The sequence below is a fragment of the Lodderomyces beijingensis genome, assembly GCF_963989305.1.
Source record: "Lodderomyces beijingensis strain CBS 14171 genome assembly, chromosome: 1".
Lineage (NCBI taxonomy): Eukaryota > Fungi > Ascomycota > Pichiomycetes > Serinales > Debaryomycetaceae > Lodderomyces > Lodderomyces beijingensis.
Window position 1 is genome coordinate 1,607,870 of NC_089970.1, and position 15,003 is coordinate 1,622,872.

General features: G+C 44.8%; 7 protein-coding genes across 7 annotated transcripts; 3 read left to right on the plus strand and 4 right to left on the minus strand. All coding sequences in view use genetic code 12, as the record gives it.

Annotated features, from left to right (window-relative positions):
- Positions 1-83: 83 nt before the first annotated feature.
- On the minus strand, positions 84-1,790 carry LODBEIA_P06450 (uncharacterized protein; the record flags this gene model as incomplete). Its single annotated transcript, XM_066976588.1, has 1 exon — positions 84-1,790. The coding sequence occupies one exon, from the start codon at positions 1,788-1,790 to the stop codon at positions 84-86; it is 1,707 nt and encodes a 568-aa protein (XP_066827583.1).
- A 1,359-nt stretch (positions 1,791-3,149) lies between these two features.
- On the plus strand, positions 3,150-4,031 carry LODBEIA_P06460 (uncharacterized protein; the record flags this gene model as incomplete). The annotated part of the gene is made up of 1 exon (XM_066976589.1): positions 3,150-4,031. The coding sequence occupies one exon, from the start codon at positions 3,150-3,152 to the stop codon at positions 4,029-4,031; it is 882 nt and encodes a 293-aa protein (XP_066827584.1).
- A 114-nt stretch (positions 4,032-4,145) lies between these two features.
- LODBEIA_P06470 (uncharacterized protein) lies at positions 4,146-4,988 on the plus strand (the record flags this gene model as incomplete). The annotated part of the gene is made up of 1 exon (XM_066976590.1): positions 4,146-4,988. The coding sequence occupies one exon, from the start codon at positions 4,146-4,148 to the stop codon at positions 4,986-4,988; it is 843 nt and encodes a 280-aa protein (XP_066827585.1).
- A 138-nt stretch (positions 4,989-5,126) lies between these two features.
- LODBEIA_P06480 (uncharacterized protein) lies at positions 5,127-8,057 on the minus strand (the record flags this gene model as incomplete). The annotated part of the gene is made up of 1 exon (XM_066976591.1): positions 5,127-8,057. The coding sequence occupies one exon, from the start codon at positions 8,055-8,057 to the stop codon at positions 5,127-5,129; it is 2,931 nt and encodes a 976-aa protein (XP_066827586.1).
- A 615-nt stretch (positions 8,058-8,672) lies between these two features.
- On the minus strand, positions 8,673-10,067 carry LODBEIA_P06490 (uncharacterized protein; the record flags this gene model as incomplete). Its single annotated transcript, XM_066976592.1, has 1 exon — positions 8,673-10,067. The coding sequence occupies one exon, from the start codon at positions 10,065-10,067 to the stop codon at positions 8,673-8,675; it is 1,395 nt and encodes a 464-aa protein (XP_066827587.1).
- Positions 10,068-11,231: 1,164 nt separating this feature from the next.
- On the plus strand, positions 11,232-12,023 carry LODBEIA_P06500 (uncharacterized protein; the record flags this gene model as incomplete). The annotated part of the gene is made up of 1 exon (XM_066976594.1): positions 11,232-12,023. The coding sequence occupies one exon, from the start codon at positions 11,232-11,234 to the stop codon at positions 12,021-12,023; it is 792 nt and encodes a 263-aa protein (XP_066827588.1).
- A 177-nt stretch (positions 12,024-12,200) lies between these two features.
- Positions 12,201-12,779, minus strand: LODBEIA_P06510 (uncharacterized protein; the record flags this gene model as incomplete). The annotated part of the gene is made up of 1 exon (XM_066976595.1): positions 12,201-12,779. One exon carries the CDS (start codon positions 12,777-12,779, stop codon positions 12,201-12,203), a length of 579 nt encoding a protein of 192 aa, XP_066827589.1.
- Positions 12,780-15,003: the final 2,224 nt, after the last annotated feature.

Sequence of the window (15,003 nt, forward strand, 5' to 3'; positions counted from 1 at the left end):
TCCTTTATTTGTGTGTATGTATATTTGATGTGAAATCCCGCTCCATTTTTTTGTTCTTTTTGGTGGTTCTTGTTTTGATGGCGCTATGTGGAACTATACCTGGTTAAAACAGTTTCCGTAAACTTCCCATCTTGAAGTAGTCCCGTCATGACGTTAGGTAGTATCTCAACCTGAAAACTTTCAAAGGGAAAACTCTCACCATCAACCGAGATGTAATGGTCCTTGGTATCCGTCATTCGAGGCACCAATCGATACGCCTTGATTTTGGCATGCAACACCGCGTCATCATCGATGTGTTTGCCCTTTTCCACATTGAGCAAGATCGAAGTCAAGCTCAACACCGAAGTGTGGTGCGCGTCAGTGATTATCATATCCATGTATCCGTCATTCGGCAACGCCGCGGGGAAAAATTGCGCATCGGATGATACGTATGGCATCTTGCCCACATATAGTATGTTCAAGTTTTTACAGATTTCTTCCGGGAGTGCCTGCCATGTTTGTGGCACTGGTTCATCCAAGTTGGCCTTGCCGGTGGTTAAATCTTTCGTGGTGACTAAATGTAAGCCCAAGTCGCTCGTCGCGACTGATACTTGCTCGTTGTCGTCTTCTTCGTCATCGGTTAATGTCTTGCTGCTTTCATCCGACAGCGACAAATGTTGCTCCACATGCTGAGCAATTTCAGTTTTGTTCTGGCTCCAGAATTCAACGTACAAGTCGCAGGGGTACTTGGCATTGGAAAATACTCGTTGAATCACACCAATGTCGAATCGAATCGAGCCGAGCCATCTCAAATGCTCGGTGCCAATGTCTGAATCAGCAATGATTCCATAGCATTGACTCAAAAACGACAATTTTGTATTCATCCGTTCTCCTGTACCCTGGGTGATTGCCATCAAGTCGATTTTAGTAGGCTTGGATTTTAGCATTAGCCAAGTGGCAATCTCAGGGTACTTGGAACCGCCCAATGTGCTCAAACTGAATGCATTACCTGATCCACAGGGTAATTGAGTAATGATCAACTTGTTGAATGCCGCAACCCCCAAATCCCGCGAACGTTGATAAAATCCATTGATGACCTCATGCGGTATACCGTCGCCTGAACAGCATGCAATAACGTCATACTGGTCAATGTCCAACTCTCTAGCTATATCAGTAGCGTGACCCGAATACTCCGTTTCTTGCAAGGTGATTTTGCAATGAGCTGCTTGTAGAATGGGTTTAATGTGGTTATTGTAGATTTGCACCGCCTTGCCTTGGCCTCCATGAGGGTTGATAAGTACAAGAATTGAGCACTGCTGCATTGTTTTCGACAGATATGCCTTTTGCATGATGTAGTTGGCCACTGATGCCTGTTGCAAATCTTCAATTTCAACATTGATTTTGTTGATGGACAATTTTGTTGCTTTAGTGGTGATGTCTGCGTGGTCCGGTATAACATAAGTCACAGTCACTTGATTCAGTCTCTTTGTTGACGACGAAGAAGCAGGTCTTGCTTCGGCATAAATGATGTTTTTAAAGGGGACATATTTTGGCTGCTTGGTTGACGTGGAAGCTGAACTTGAACTTACAGAGCTGTTGTTGTAGCCACAGGCAAAGCAAGATCGCAAGGAAGCCTCATCGTCATGGAAAAGCAAAAAAGAATCTGAACCATTGTCATTATCGTCAGCATCGCCATCGGCATCTTGACAAGACTGCGAGTGCTGATTGGTAATATAAATCCCCTTGGAGCTCAATGTAGCTTTAAACAACTCCTTTTTGAGATACGTTGGTTCTTGCCTTGACGAGGACATCTTGGTGTTGCTACAATTGCTGAATATGTAGAGCTGTATACGACTAGTGGTTAAATTGAAAAACTGTATCAATAGCTGGCAAGGTTTTAAAATATACTCGAGGGTCGAAGTTATAGTGAAGGACATAATAATATAATTTCTCCAACCGTTTCATGAAAATCGTATATGTAAGTAAACCTCCATGTATAATATTGATCTCTCCCTCTGTGTGTTAAGGACTAATACCTGTTTATCACCAGAGGACCACAACCAGAGCCAGAACAAAACACATGTGATATCCACAAGATTAAGTAGGCGTTCACTACCAAGAGAATATATACAGATGTGTACGTGTTACCTATTACACATCACAAGATAAGAAGCGAGTCTTAGTGAAAAAGCAAAGGGTGAGTTGTTACGAAAGGGCGGCTGTGGAGAGACGGACAACTAGAGACTGGATGAGAGACGGACAGTGACTCCACAATGCAGTGTCGGCGGTGATAGCATCCTGTACATCGTCAACAGTCAATAGCCAACTCGCCGCCTGCTGTCTGCTAAACCCAAAAGGCCTCACTCTTGGCAGGCGAATCCGGAAGTTTTAAGAGAAACTACAGCAGCAGGAAGGAGATGGGGTTACAAGCAAAGGCCACGCAGGGTGAAAGGCAGGTGGTAGAATGTAGAAGGGTACAGGGTACAGGGACGCGCAGTGGGGAGCACGGGGTTTGCCATCACGAACAGCGTTTCAATCTTTCTTTCTTTCCTTCGATGAAGTAAACAACTGGCTATCAAAGGTTGCTGGATATTACATGAACGACGAGTGTTTTTTTTTTTTGGTTTTATTACGAACTTGATTCACGTTGAGGTTTTGGTATCAACAACAGCAGCAACTCTTAATTTTTAGTGTTGTTTCTCCGCCAGCAGCAGCTACTTTGTATTATTTGGGGGGCGAGAGATGAGACCCCGTCTGGTTAGCAGAGGAGGTGGTTGGTGGTGATTGTGTGGTTTATCTAAGCTAAGCCATGATTATCGGGGAGATCCAATCTTTATGTGAGATGATGAAAGAAAGTCATCGTCGAGCCGTGGCCGTTTCTGAACTGGGTTCAAATCGTCTCTTCATTTCTCTCAACTTGTCAAAACAAGAAAATCGTACGAGAACTGCCCATGAACCACTAGGCTTCCAATGCGGTTGAGCTGGCTGGTGTTTATTATAATATTGGATAAAAACAGAGACAGAGGAGAGATTCACAGAGCCATGCGCAAAACGTCCAATGTAGACTCATGTTAACCTTTGTCAAACTGAACGTGAAGGGAAACTCCAACATTCATACCTCCGTCCTTATCAAATCTAGCACCAGCTTGCTGCTGTGAGATAAAAAGAAAATGGGTGAATGGATGGATTTCGTAAGAAAGACGTTTAAAAGCAACTCCAACTCCAACTCCCATCTGATAAGCACCTCAAGCGCCAACACCGACCATCTCGTACGAGTACAGGTCTACACTCACAACATAAGATACGCCAATACAAACTTGGTGGAAGGAGAAAAACCATGGCTGACACGCAAGCAAGGGGTAATCAACCTCATCAAACAGCACACGGCGAATCCACTTTTGCCCACCATAATCGGGCTTCAAGAAGTGCTCATTGAGCAATTGAAGGACATTATGGATGGCTTGGGACCCAGCTGGAAATACTTTGGCGTGGGCCGCAACGACGGAACAAGCCGCGGCGAGTTTGCCCCCGTCATCTACAATTTCCACGACTGGATCTTGCTTGATTCTAAAACTCACTGGTTGAGCACCACTCCTGACGTGCCAAGCAAGAGCTGGGACGCGGCGCTCAATCGAATCGTCACCGTTGTAGTGTTGAAACACCACCAAAGTGGCAAAGTTGTCAGTTTCTACAATACCCACTACGACCACAAGGGCAAGTTTGCGCGCGCTGAAAGCTCGTTTTTGATTGAACGGTTGATAAGGCAAAGCGGATACCAGAATTGTGTCTTGGTGGGTGATTTCAACTGCGAGGAGACCGATCCGGGGTACCAGACGCTTTCCATGTGTTTAAAGGAAAGCGGAAAACTGGCTCGTGTAGTTCAAGGCGAACGCAGGACATGTACCGGTTTTCGAGGAAACGGTACGGGATGCATCGACTTTATTTGGACCACGCCCAACGTTGCCATACTATACCATACCACTGTTGGTCAATATTGCAACGGTTGTTTATGTAGTGACCATCGTCCCGTGCTTGCAGTTGTTGCAATCTGAGACACTTTTGTTGTTTGACATTTTCCCCATTTCTTGTCTCTCTCTTTTTGGTTGGTTTTTTTTTTGCAACCAAATTTCAACTTCCACGAATCAACCTCTCAAGAAGGTTTCACGATGAAGGTGCTACTCTTGGCCCCGTACTTCTTCATCCACGTCGATCCAATCAAGATATCCGAGACATTCAACCACGAAGAAGAAAACGACATTCAAAAACTCTCATCGTTAAACTTGGTCCACAACTACTTCACCACCCATACAGAACTCGAACCAACGGACTTGCAACCAAACTCAATCCAACATATATCATCAACAAAATCCGTAATATTCAACGAGCACATCCTAAGCAAAGACCAACCCGCCTACATAGAAGTCTCGTATCAAAACTGGACGATCCAAGCAACGCCACCATTGGGAGGCACCTGGCTCTCCACCACATGGCAACCGATCCTGGACTGCGTCACCAACTACGCCGGCGACAAGGCCTCCTACCGCCAAACATGGTTTCTCGAACTCGACATTGGCTACGATGCAAGACTAAGCTACTCGGGCTACTTTATCAATTTCGCGCCGCTGTTTAAACATGAATTTATCGTGGGCAACGGCTTGGGCGGCAGCTACACGTGCGATGTGAACCCGGGCAACACTTTGCAATTCGCCGTTATGTACAATGTATATTTGGTCGATAATGTGGTGTTTAGAAGAGTTTTCGGTGGTGGCGGTGGTGGCAGGCAAAGGCTCAGGTTTGGCAACTGGCTGCCCTTTGCCATGTTTGAACAATTGCGGCAGGGTGAGGTCCAGTTGGCGTGTTTTACTGATGAGAGGTTCTTGCGGTGTAATACTCCCGTGTTTGATGTTGTGCGAGAACGATTACGTGATACTTTCAATTTACCAATCGGCGCTGAGCCAGGGTCAACTCGAAACCGTGTCCATGGCGCCCTATCGAAAGGAGGAAATTAACAGTACACATCCGTGTGTGTCTGTTTCTACATGGTTGCAAACATTACAGAGTCATGTATAGTATTTTTTTTTTGTTTGTCGGTTTCTATGCAAAGAAAGAAGAACGAATTTTTCCTTATACTTTTAAAAAAAAAGCTACTATTCATCACTTTCATCGTCATCTTCCTCTAAATCTTCCCCACTCAATGTAAATGGCTCTGGTAATGGTGCTTCAGTGATGTTTAATTGTCTCACCGTCTTGATGAATTCTATGGGCTCGTCGGGTTTAGTATCTTGCAACACGATGATTCCGCCATTGCCCCTGTATTTTCTCACGGGAACAAACCGTCCATCTTTGGCAAAGGCAACAAAGTTGGCTTGTTGCGGCAACACTCGAGACAAGTTTTCAATCTTGTAGGCATTTTTGGTGTAACGTACAACGGCAGGCAGTTGCAGCTGTGGTGCATCTTTTTTATCTTCATCCTTGGCGTCGCTTTTTTTGTTCTTGTTCGTGCTCGAGTTTGTGGTATCCTTTTCGGTGCCATTCCCGGTGCCAGCTTTATCTCCATTTGGTTCCAATGCCTCCTTTTTATTCTCATCCACATCCATTTTATCTGCATCCTTCTTGGACTGTTTCTTCTTTGCTCTGGTCTTGGCCTTTTGCGTGGTGGACAAAACGGCAGTCGCCAACTTGTCAGGCTGCTTCTCCTTCGACTCTTCCACTTGTGGCGGATACTGGAAATATTCAGGGTTGGCATGGCAGTTTAATTCAAACTTGGGTATTTTCAAATCAACACTTCTCACGCCAATAATCGATGTGGGGGCAAACGACAACGACAAAAAGTGTGCTAATGGGAACCAGTACCAAGATTGGGCAAACATCGCTAATCCAACAATAGCCCTTGTGTTCAACGTGTTTGTTTGCGAGTTTTCAAGATTGATGGTGACGTTTCTTCCACCAGCATCTATGATACCTTGCGATAATGTAGCGCCAAACTTGGCCAAGGCATCCTCGTGTTTATTCTTGATCGTGTCCGCGTATTGCGCCGAAAACTCCTTCACTTTTGGATAAATAAATTCATTTTGCTGGATCAAAATCATGGCAGTGGCCATCATGGCCCCTTGTCTAACAAAATCAACCGGATCTTTAATCAATGGCTCCAACACTTCAATGGCGGGAGAGTATGCTCGACCAGCACACGCTATCCCTAATGCCAAAGCGGTACCATATCTAACGTGTGGATTATGAGACTGGGATAATAACTTAACCAACTGTGGAGCTGCTGTATAGTCGCGAATCAAAACAAACCCCAAATTCAACACCGACGCCCTTCTCACATCATCGCTAGGGTCAGATACGGCATAGTGGAGAAGCTTCTTGATGGCTTCCGAATTGGCAGTGCCAGCAAAAGCCAAACCAATGGTGAATGCACCACCATATCTCAAGATGGACGACTCTTGCAGCAACAAATCATCGATGGCAAAGTTGGCCTTGTCTTCGCGGCCATATTGAATCAACGCGATTCCAATGGACAAGGCGCGAATAATGTTTTCATGTTGCGTTTCTAAAGCATATGTAAGCATATCATGGGTAGCTTCTTCGTCTCCAGCTCCAAGTTTAACTAAACCCATCCCGTAAGCTGCAGCTTGTGAGGAAATCGCAGAGTCCGAGTAAAGCACCGTCTTTAAAGAGTCGTAAAGATCTTCCTTTTTCGAGCCCATCTCAGCAACGCCGGCACCCAAAGCGGCACCATGGAGCTGGATGTCAATATCATTCGAACCAGCTGAATTGCCATTATCGTCAATGTACTTTTTCAAGTATCCAATCACTTCTCTACCATGGCCAGCAAAGATGAGGCCCAATGCGAATAACGCACCACCTTTTGTGTGGGACGCACTGGTCGAGGTTGGCAAATATGGTTTCAAAATGGTGAGACCCTGAGATAAATTGCCCATGTGGATGACGCCGAGTGCTGCCGTGGCAGAAAATTTCGACCAATTGGCTGCTCTGCCCAACCATTCTAAATTCTTTCTGAAAAAAGAATCGTCGGTGGTGCCTGCATGCATAAATGCATTGGCAAACGTCACTGCCGAGTGGAAAACCGAGCTTCTGCCGTCCAAGAGGTTCTTGGTCTTGTTCAAAATGGTGGTGTCGGTATTGTTGTTTCTGAAAAGAAAAGTATTGTCAAAGTCACATGTAGGCACCCCTGAAAGGATATTCAAGACTTTTTTGGTGATCAAGTTCTTGTCGAGCGTGTCGTCGTTGCTCGACGATAACGAGCCTATTACGTCATCCAACAAGTCCTGCGACGCTGTGTGGACCAAGTCAAAGGCAACTTGGTAGGCAATCAACTCCTCTTCTTGTTTCACCAACTCCTGGAACAACTTAGTACTCAACTGCGAGTCGCTCAACTGGACAATAATCTTGGTGATGGTAAAGAAATCCTGGTGTTTTTTCAACTCCAACAAAAAGGAAATCAACGAGTTCAACACCTGGGTTCTGAAATTCGCATTGGGGATAGCCGAGTTGGTGCACACCAACACGTAGTTGATCAAACTCAATCCGTTTTCCTCGTTCTGCTCAATCTGGTCCTTCAATATCGACTCCACCAAGTCCAACCTGTACGACTCCAACGCTATCCCCAAAGTCAACTTGACCTCATTGGCCTTGAGACACTTGCCCAACATTTTCTCGTAGATTGCTTCCAACCGGGCATCTATCTGGACGTCGCCGTTGCTAAACTTCTTCTGGGACAAGGTGTTGTACAAATTGATGCATTTGCTAACAATGGTCTCCATGTACTGAGACTGTTCTTCAACGTTGAACTCTTCACCAGCAAAGAGCGAGTACTTGACCGAAGCGTCGAAATCGCCCAAGTTGTAGTATACCTTGGAGATCACCAACGCCGCCAATGCTCGCTTCTGGAACGACTCGTCTTCAAACAAATCCTCGAGCTCCGTGATGTTGTTTGCTATCTCTGCCCATAGTTGATCCACAACATCGTTCAACGACGACAACGCATAAGTTTTCAAGTTGTTGTCCGGCTCCGTTAGGAGGGCCAAATACGGAGCTGCCGATACCAATGCCATTTTTTTAGCTTTAATCCCCTACCCAAGTCTCGTAAAACCCTCGTTTATGAAAACCGCTAACCTTTTTGGTTTGAAAATGAAAAAAAAAGAAGACTGGAAACTGAATAGCTGGTGATATTGAAAAACCCCCACTGGCGGCGTACTGTACTCTCTCAATCTCTATCACTCTATATCTCTCTCTTTCTCTTTCATTTCCCAGTCGAGGGCCGGATTTTTTTTTTCTGAGGTGTTGCCACCATTTTGCATTTCCAACACAACCATTCCACATTTGGCTACGGGGACACTACCCCACTGTAGATCAACAACCGCCACCAACCACACCAAAGAGGCCAGCAAGGTGGGGAAAACGCTACAAAGGCTTGCTTGGTTGTTCTCAGAGTTGGTACGTGTAATTGAAATTAACAAACTAAACAGAAGATGTGTTGTTGGAGAAAACACTACAAAGGCTTGCTTGGTTGTTCTCAGAGTTGGTACGTGTAATTGAAATTAACAAACTAAACAGAAGATGTGTTGTTGGAGAAAACACTACAAAGGCTTGCTTGGTTGTTCTCAGAGTTGGTACGTGTAATTGAAATTAACAAACTAAACAAAAGATGTGTTGTTGGGTTTTTTTTTTTAGTATAGCAAACGAGTGGCAATCTTGTATGGTGTTTGTTCCAATTGTTCATATAGCGACTTGATGTCGCTGTTATCTACATCGGAAATATCAGCCATCAAGTAAGCAATATCTCCTTGGGAATCACTAAACTGTTTTTCGATATTGTGGTTGGACAAGATATTGTTGACGGTTTTCAACACACCAGGGACATTGTGGTGGATATACAAGACTCTCACGACATTTTGTTGGTCCAAATCCAAAGGTCTCAAGGAGACCTCGGGGAAGTTGACGGCGCCGATTGAAGTACCTTCGTTGACGTACTTGGTCAAGGCGTTGGCAACTTCAACACCAATGGCAGACTGCGCCTCTTCGGTTGATCCGCCAATGTGAGGCGTCAAGATGACGTTTCGAAGCGAGGTCAATTCGCTTGCCCAGTCGTTCAATTCGTCTCCAAATAAGCCTTCTCCGTTCTTGGCAGGCTCGTGTGGGTAAACATCCAAGGCAGCGCCGGCAATCTTGCCCGCTTTCATGGCTTGGACTAGAGCCGGAATGTCAACCACGGTTCCTCTCGAGGCGTTGATGACATAAGCACCATCCTTCATTGCTGCAAATTGCGGTGCGCTCAACAAGTTCTTGGTGTCGGCGGTTGCGGGAACGTGCAAGGTGACAAAATCGGCTCTGTTGAGAAGCTCGTTCAACGTGTCAACTTGCTTAGAGTTACCCAAGGCCATAATGGTGTTGATGTCGTAGTAAATAACATTCATACCCATTGCCTCGGCAAGAACACTTAGTTGAGAGCCAATGTGGCCGTAGCCGATAATTCCCAAAGTCTTGCCTCGGATTTCCCAACATTTGGAACTGACCTTGTTCCAAGTACCAGTATGCATCTCAATGGATCTGTCCCCCAATTGTCTTGCCAAAGTGATGATTTCGGCAATGACCAACTCGGCAACTGATCTCGAGTTGGAAAAGGGCGAGTTGAAAACGGCAATACCGCACTTGGCTGCGAAATCCAAGTCGACTTGATTGGTACCAATGCAAAAGCATCCAATGACAACCAAATGTTTAGCATGCTTCAAAATCTTTTCCGATAACTTGGTCTTGGATCTGATTCCAATCGCATGCACATCTTGGATTTTCTCAATCAATTCCTCTTCCGGTAACGACGACTTGTAAAATTCCACTTGGTAACCTTGGCCTTTGAAGATATTTATTGCTGTTTGATTGACATTTTCCAACAATAGTATCTTGATGTCTTCGGTCGAGAATGGCTTCAAGGCCTTTGTGGCCTTTTGTGGGAAGTATTGACTCAAATTCAAAGTTTGAGTTGGGGATGTGGACACTGCATTGGGTGATCCGGAAATGTTTAAAGCCTGTTGGAAGCTATTGACTATCTGTTGAGGTTGCGCCATGACTGTGTTTCGATGATCGGAAAAAAAAAGAAAAACGATGTCCCTGGATTATAAAAAAAAAAAAAGAGAGATGCTGACTTTGAATTCACTTTTTTTTTTATTTGGAAGTTATGAGTAGGAGTGGGAAAGTTTTACTCCACGCTTTAAGCCTTGGCGGGTGGACTATGACTGAATCTTTGTTGTACAACTCGTTAGTGCTCCGGTCAGGAGAACTGGCATGTTCATCGTGGAAAAAAAAAAAAAAAAAAAAAAAACTGAGTGCACATTTTTCCAGGTCACGTGACATCACATATTTTCTTGCGAGATGAGTAATCCACGCAGTGTGTCCCGAGATCTATTAGCCAATTTTATATAACTAATAACTTCTTCCACCTCTTTAATTGCAACTATCTGAGTGGGAAAAACTTCAGCATGCTCAGAGCAAGGAGAGTAGGGAGACACATTGGATGCTGGAATGAAGGATCTGATAAGGGTCTGAGATGCAGAGAGATTAGATAAACAGAATTTTTTAAAAATACTACAAGGTCTGCCTTTTTTTTTTGGACTCCTTGGGCAGTTTTTGACTCCTTCTCTCTCGAAGCAGGGGCTGCATGGACGATTTTGCAGCCAGGAAAGGTTTGAATTTCGTAAGATATGGCGAGTGAAGTCTATCATCCCTATTCAGTTTTCACAAGTACATGGCGTCTTCGTTTTCTTAAAAAAATTAATGTAACCACATAATTCCATACTTTCAACGAAAAAAGTGGACTATGGCTCTCTTTGTGGAGTCATAAGTGCAGACTATGGTCAAATTTTTGGAGAGATTTTGCCAACAAATTTCAATACAAAAAGGTTGCAAATACACATCATTTCGAATCCCGCAGAAGGCACATCTCAAATAGAACAGAGTCTCTCACTAAGTCTACTGCGAAAGATGCAGCTAGTTGAGCCCAAGTCTCCTCAATGACCTCTTTCTTTTACCTACCAAGGGCTGGTAGGGAACAGAATGTCTCTAACAAGTACCCATAAGTGTTTAAAAAATCAAATATCCTCGAGATATGCGATTTCAAACTTCTAGCAATCTCGCATACCGAGAACCACACCACCAGCTACAAATTATCACGAAAAAAAAAAATGCCGTGGCTGCAAAAAAAAAAAAAAAAAAGAAACAAAAAAAGACATCAAATGAACCATATGGACTCATCATCAACATCCATTACCATCATTATCGTCATAGCTCTATTCCTAGCCGCGCTAATCCAAACCCACCAGCTGGAACCACACATAACCGAAACCAAAAACGGAGAAATCATCCATGCATACACATTCCCCAACGAATCGCAACTTTTCGCATCTCAACTATGGCTCAACCTCACAAACACAGCAAGCTCCTCCTCCAATCATGACGTAACAATCACCATCCATCTAAATTCAACCAACACCACCATGATACAAGTGCCGCACCAACAACCCCTCGAATTCGAAGAGTTTGACCCACAAGTCCACACGCAAACGATCATCCCGTGGCGCGTCCCAGTTTCGGGTTGCTTGCGAATGAGGCAGGACACATGTGCACTCACCCACATCGAAGCGCAAGAACTCACCTTGTTGGTTCCCTCAGGGATCAAAACGGGAATCAACGTGTTGATATTTACGTTTGGGTTCGATTTCGGGTTGAATGCCCTCGGTGGAAGCACGGGCACCTCGGACATTGTCGTATGTCGCAGTGAAGTTGATGAGATTATCCAGATTCAGAAAAATGTGCGAGTGGTGCTGTTCCCTGATGCGCGCGCTCGACGCATCGTGTGGGATGATCGTGCTGGTGGCTTTTTGGTGCTGGGTGCGTGGGAGAGATTGGTTACGTTTAGAATGAGTCCCGGGCTAGGTTTGTTCTTTTTCAACTTGAACGAAATCAAACATGTCAAGCCTATTTGCGAGAGTCGGCTGGAGTTCTTGAGGTGTCAAGTACTTCGATAATTGGCTTACATTTTTTTTTCTTTGGTGTTTATTAATACGCGTATGGGGGTTTTAATTATATATATATATATATAGTTTTAAACTACCTATAACAACAGAATAAAGAACTAGAAGGGGAATTGATCGTGGTGGCCATGGTGGTGGTCATGGTGGTGATTGAGATTGCGAGGAATTCAGCTAGGCCGAGCAGACTTGAGTGTACAAGACAACCAATTCCAAAACAGCAGTTTCACCTCCCAACAACGTAGTGTAAGTAGTTGTGGTGGAAGTCGCGTAATCACCTTCGGGGACATCAACCGATATGGTGGAGACGTTTGGCGCAAGTGCGGTAAGGTTATCTTGGGAGCTTGTTTCTGCTGGAACAGTGACTGAGGATTCAGCTGGTGCGGTGGTGGTGGCAGAAACTGGAGCTTCAGTAGTTTCGGCTGGAGTCTCGCCCGAAGAAGAGGCTGGTTCCGCAGCACTGGTTTCAACAACTGGTTCTTCGCTAGATGTTGCTGGAGGTTGTTCAACGGGACCGGTCTCGGTAGTGACATAAACGGTGGTGGTGGTCAAGACGCCTTCCTCATTGGTCCAAATGTAGACGATGCCTTCAACGTTGACCTGGCCCGGCACGGTGGTGGTGGCAGTGACTGCCGGGATAGTTGTTACTGTGGTGGTGCCTTCATATGAAGTTGTATCTTCCCCCTCGGTTTGAGCTGATACCAAAGAAGAGGCTGCTAACAAGAGCAAGGAGGTGAATTTGAACGAACGCATTGGTCTTGGATAATGAGGGGCTTTTTTCTTCTTTTTTTTAAAAAACTAAACTGAAACGAGTGGGCTGCAAATACTTAGCGACTGAGTGCTTTGGAGGGTGAAATGAAGATGGAAATGAATGGTTGAAGGGCTTGATAAAAGAAAAAGAACAAAGACAGAGGATTGGAAAAGTTGACAAAGGAGCAGAACGAAGAGAAGGAGGAAGGAGAGGCAGGTTGAAAGTATTATATATACAGATATAATTCTTCTTTACCGAATCAACATGGGCGTTAACAATCCAAGGTGATCAAACACTGTTAGTGAATAAAAATTGATTCTACACTCGTGCCACTAGTTACAATAGTAGTACTAGCAGTAGCAGTTGAAGGATAATAATTAAGCTCTGCAACATAAACAACCAGAGTTAACCTCTCTAATAATAATAGTTGTTGGCGATGGTGGTGGTGGCTGTTGATGGTGGTGATGGTGCTTAAAGGGGTTGCGAGAACCAGTAAAAAAAAAAAAAAAAAAAAAAAAAACACCGGGGAAATCTTAGAGTTCTAACCAACCTCTGTTTTTAAACAACAAGAGCCCAAAAAAAGCTTGTGTTTGGCGATGAACGGCAACAATAAACAATTCAAATCTCCTCACAGTAGAATGGAATCAAAACATCCTTCCCTTGCTTCCTTTCCTTTCCCGTTGATTTCATAAAAAAAAAAGTGGTGGATCTGACGAATGCTACAAAGGGGGCGGCAGATTACTGGCTGCGGAAAGGTCGTGCAATCTGAGCGAAATCACAGATTCATGACACAAAAAAGCACACGATACGACGCCCGCGCCGAGAGTCCAGTGGGCTTGCAGATTTTTACATTTTCATACAACCAGCGGCATTGCCATTCCAACAACCGCCCTCATCTTGTTGTACATGGTCGTTTCAGCAAAAATAAAGTGGGAGAAATGGCCGTGTATAATAATAGTGATAATAATACTCAGCAGTTGTCAATGCCATTGCTTGGGGGCAAGCACCCGAGCTCCGTGAGAGCGTTGGCGTGGTTTCTATAAAAGTCGCAGCATTGCCCACACGCATGCACACTATTCCAACAACAATGTAGATTGCAGAGGATCAATACGAACGCAGACGTCTTGGTAGAATCAAGGTTTAATCTTATAGCGCCCAATGTGTAAACAAGAACAAGAACACCACCACCCCCCATGGATTCCTAACCCTCGAGAAGGTTTATAGGAGTAGGGGCAGGGCTCAAACAACGAGATTCTACAATTTTTCGCGCGTCGGAACCATCAACATCAACGCCATCTACGCCATCACCAGATGGTAAGAAATTAGACTCTCCTGCGTGCAAAAGCATTCGAATCGAGTTTGTGGAGCAGGGCTTCCAACCACCGGAAGACCACCTCTACTTTAGTTGAAAGTCTACCTCGAACGGGAAAGGTCTCATCCCAAGACGGCACGAGTCCTCAACTAACTTTCTCGAACGAAAAAATGGATGGGAAAATAGATCTCAGACTTTGTAGTTTGTGGAGTGCTTCCCTTTAGTTTGGTCTGGAGCAGTAACCCGTGCAGCTACATGGGTCCAAAAAGCAAAAAAGCTTACTCTATACTCTATACTCTATGCTCTATACTCTAATGCAAGCGTGTATAACATATTTCACATCCCTTTGGCGTTCTTTCTTTTTGTTTTTGTTGTTCTTTTCTGGTTCGTCGTCAGCGTGGTTCCATTGCAAGCATTGTGAGAGAATTTCTTTCTCGAGGGACGTGCGGAGGGGGGGGGCACGAGGTCACTATACCGGGAAGCTATGAACTAGATTTTGCTTTTGTCGAATCGGGTGGTGGTTCACTTGGACGACAGATGCAAGATGAGGTCTTTTCCCTCGGCAAACAATGAATCGATGGAGAAAGATTGCCCTTCTAACGGCATCTCGAAGGCTCAATCGCTAGAGGGTATAATACTTACAGTGGAGGGTGTAGAGCTTGCAAAAGTACGCGTAAATCGAGATATACGCTGCGTAAAAACTGCACGTTGACTTCTCGAGTGGATCTCCCACAGTGGCTTTTTTTCTTCCATGAGAACTACAACTGCAACATTATCGACGCCAAGTTTAGCCTGCAACGTCTCATGGGACCAATATCCAGCGTGTGGTTGTAGTTGAAAGGGAAAAGGGCGTGGGCGACAACATCGGTGCCTTTGCACGAGCACAATACACCATATTATTATATGATCTGGCA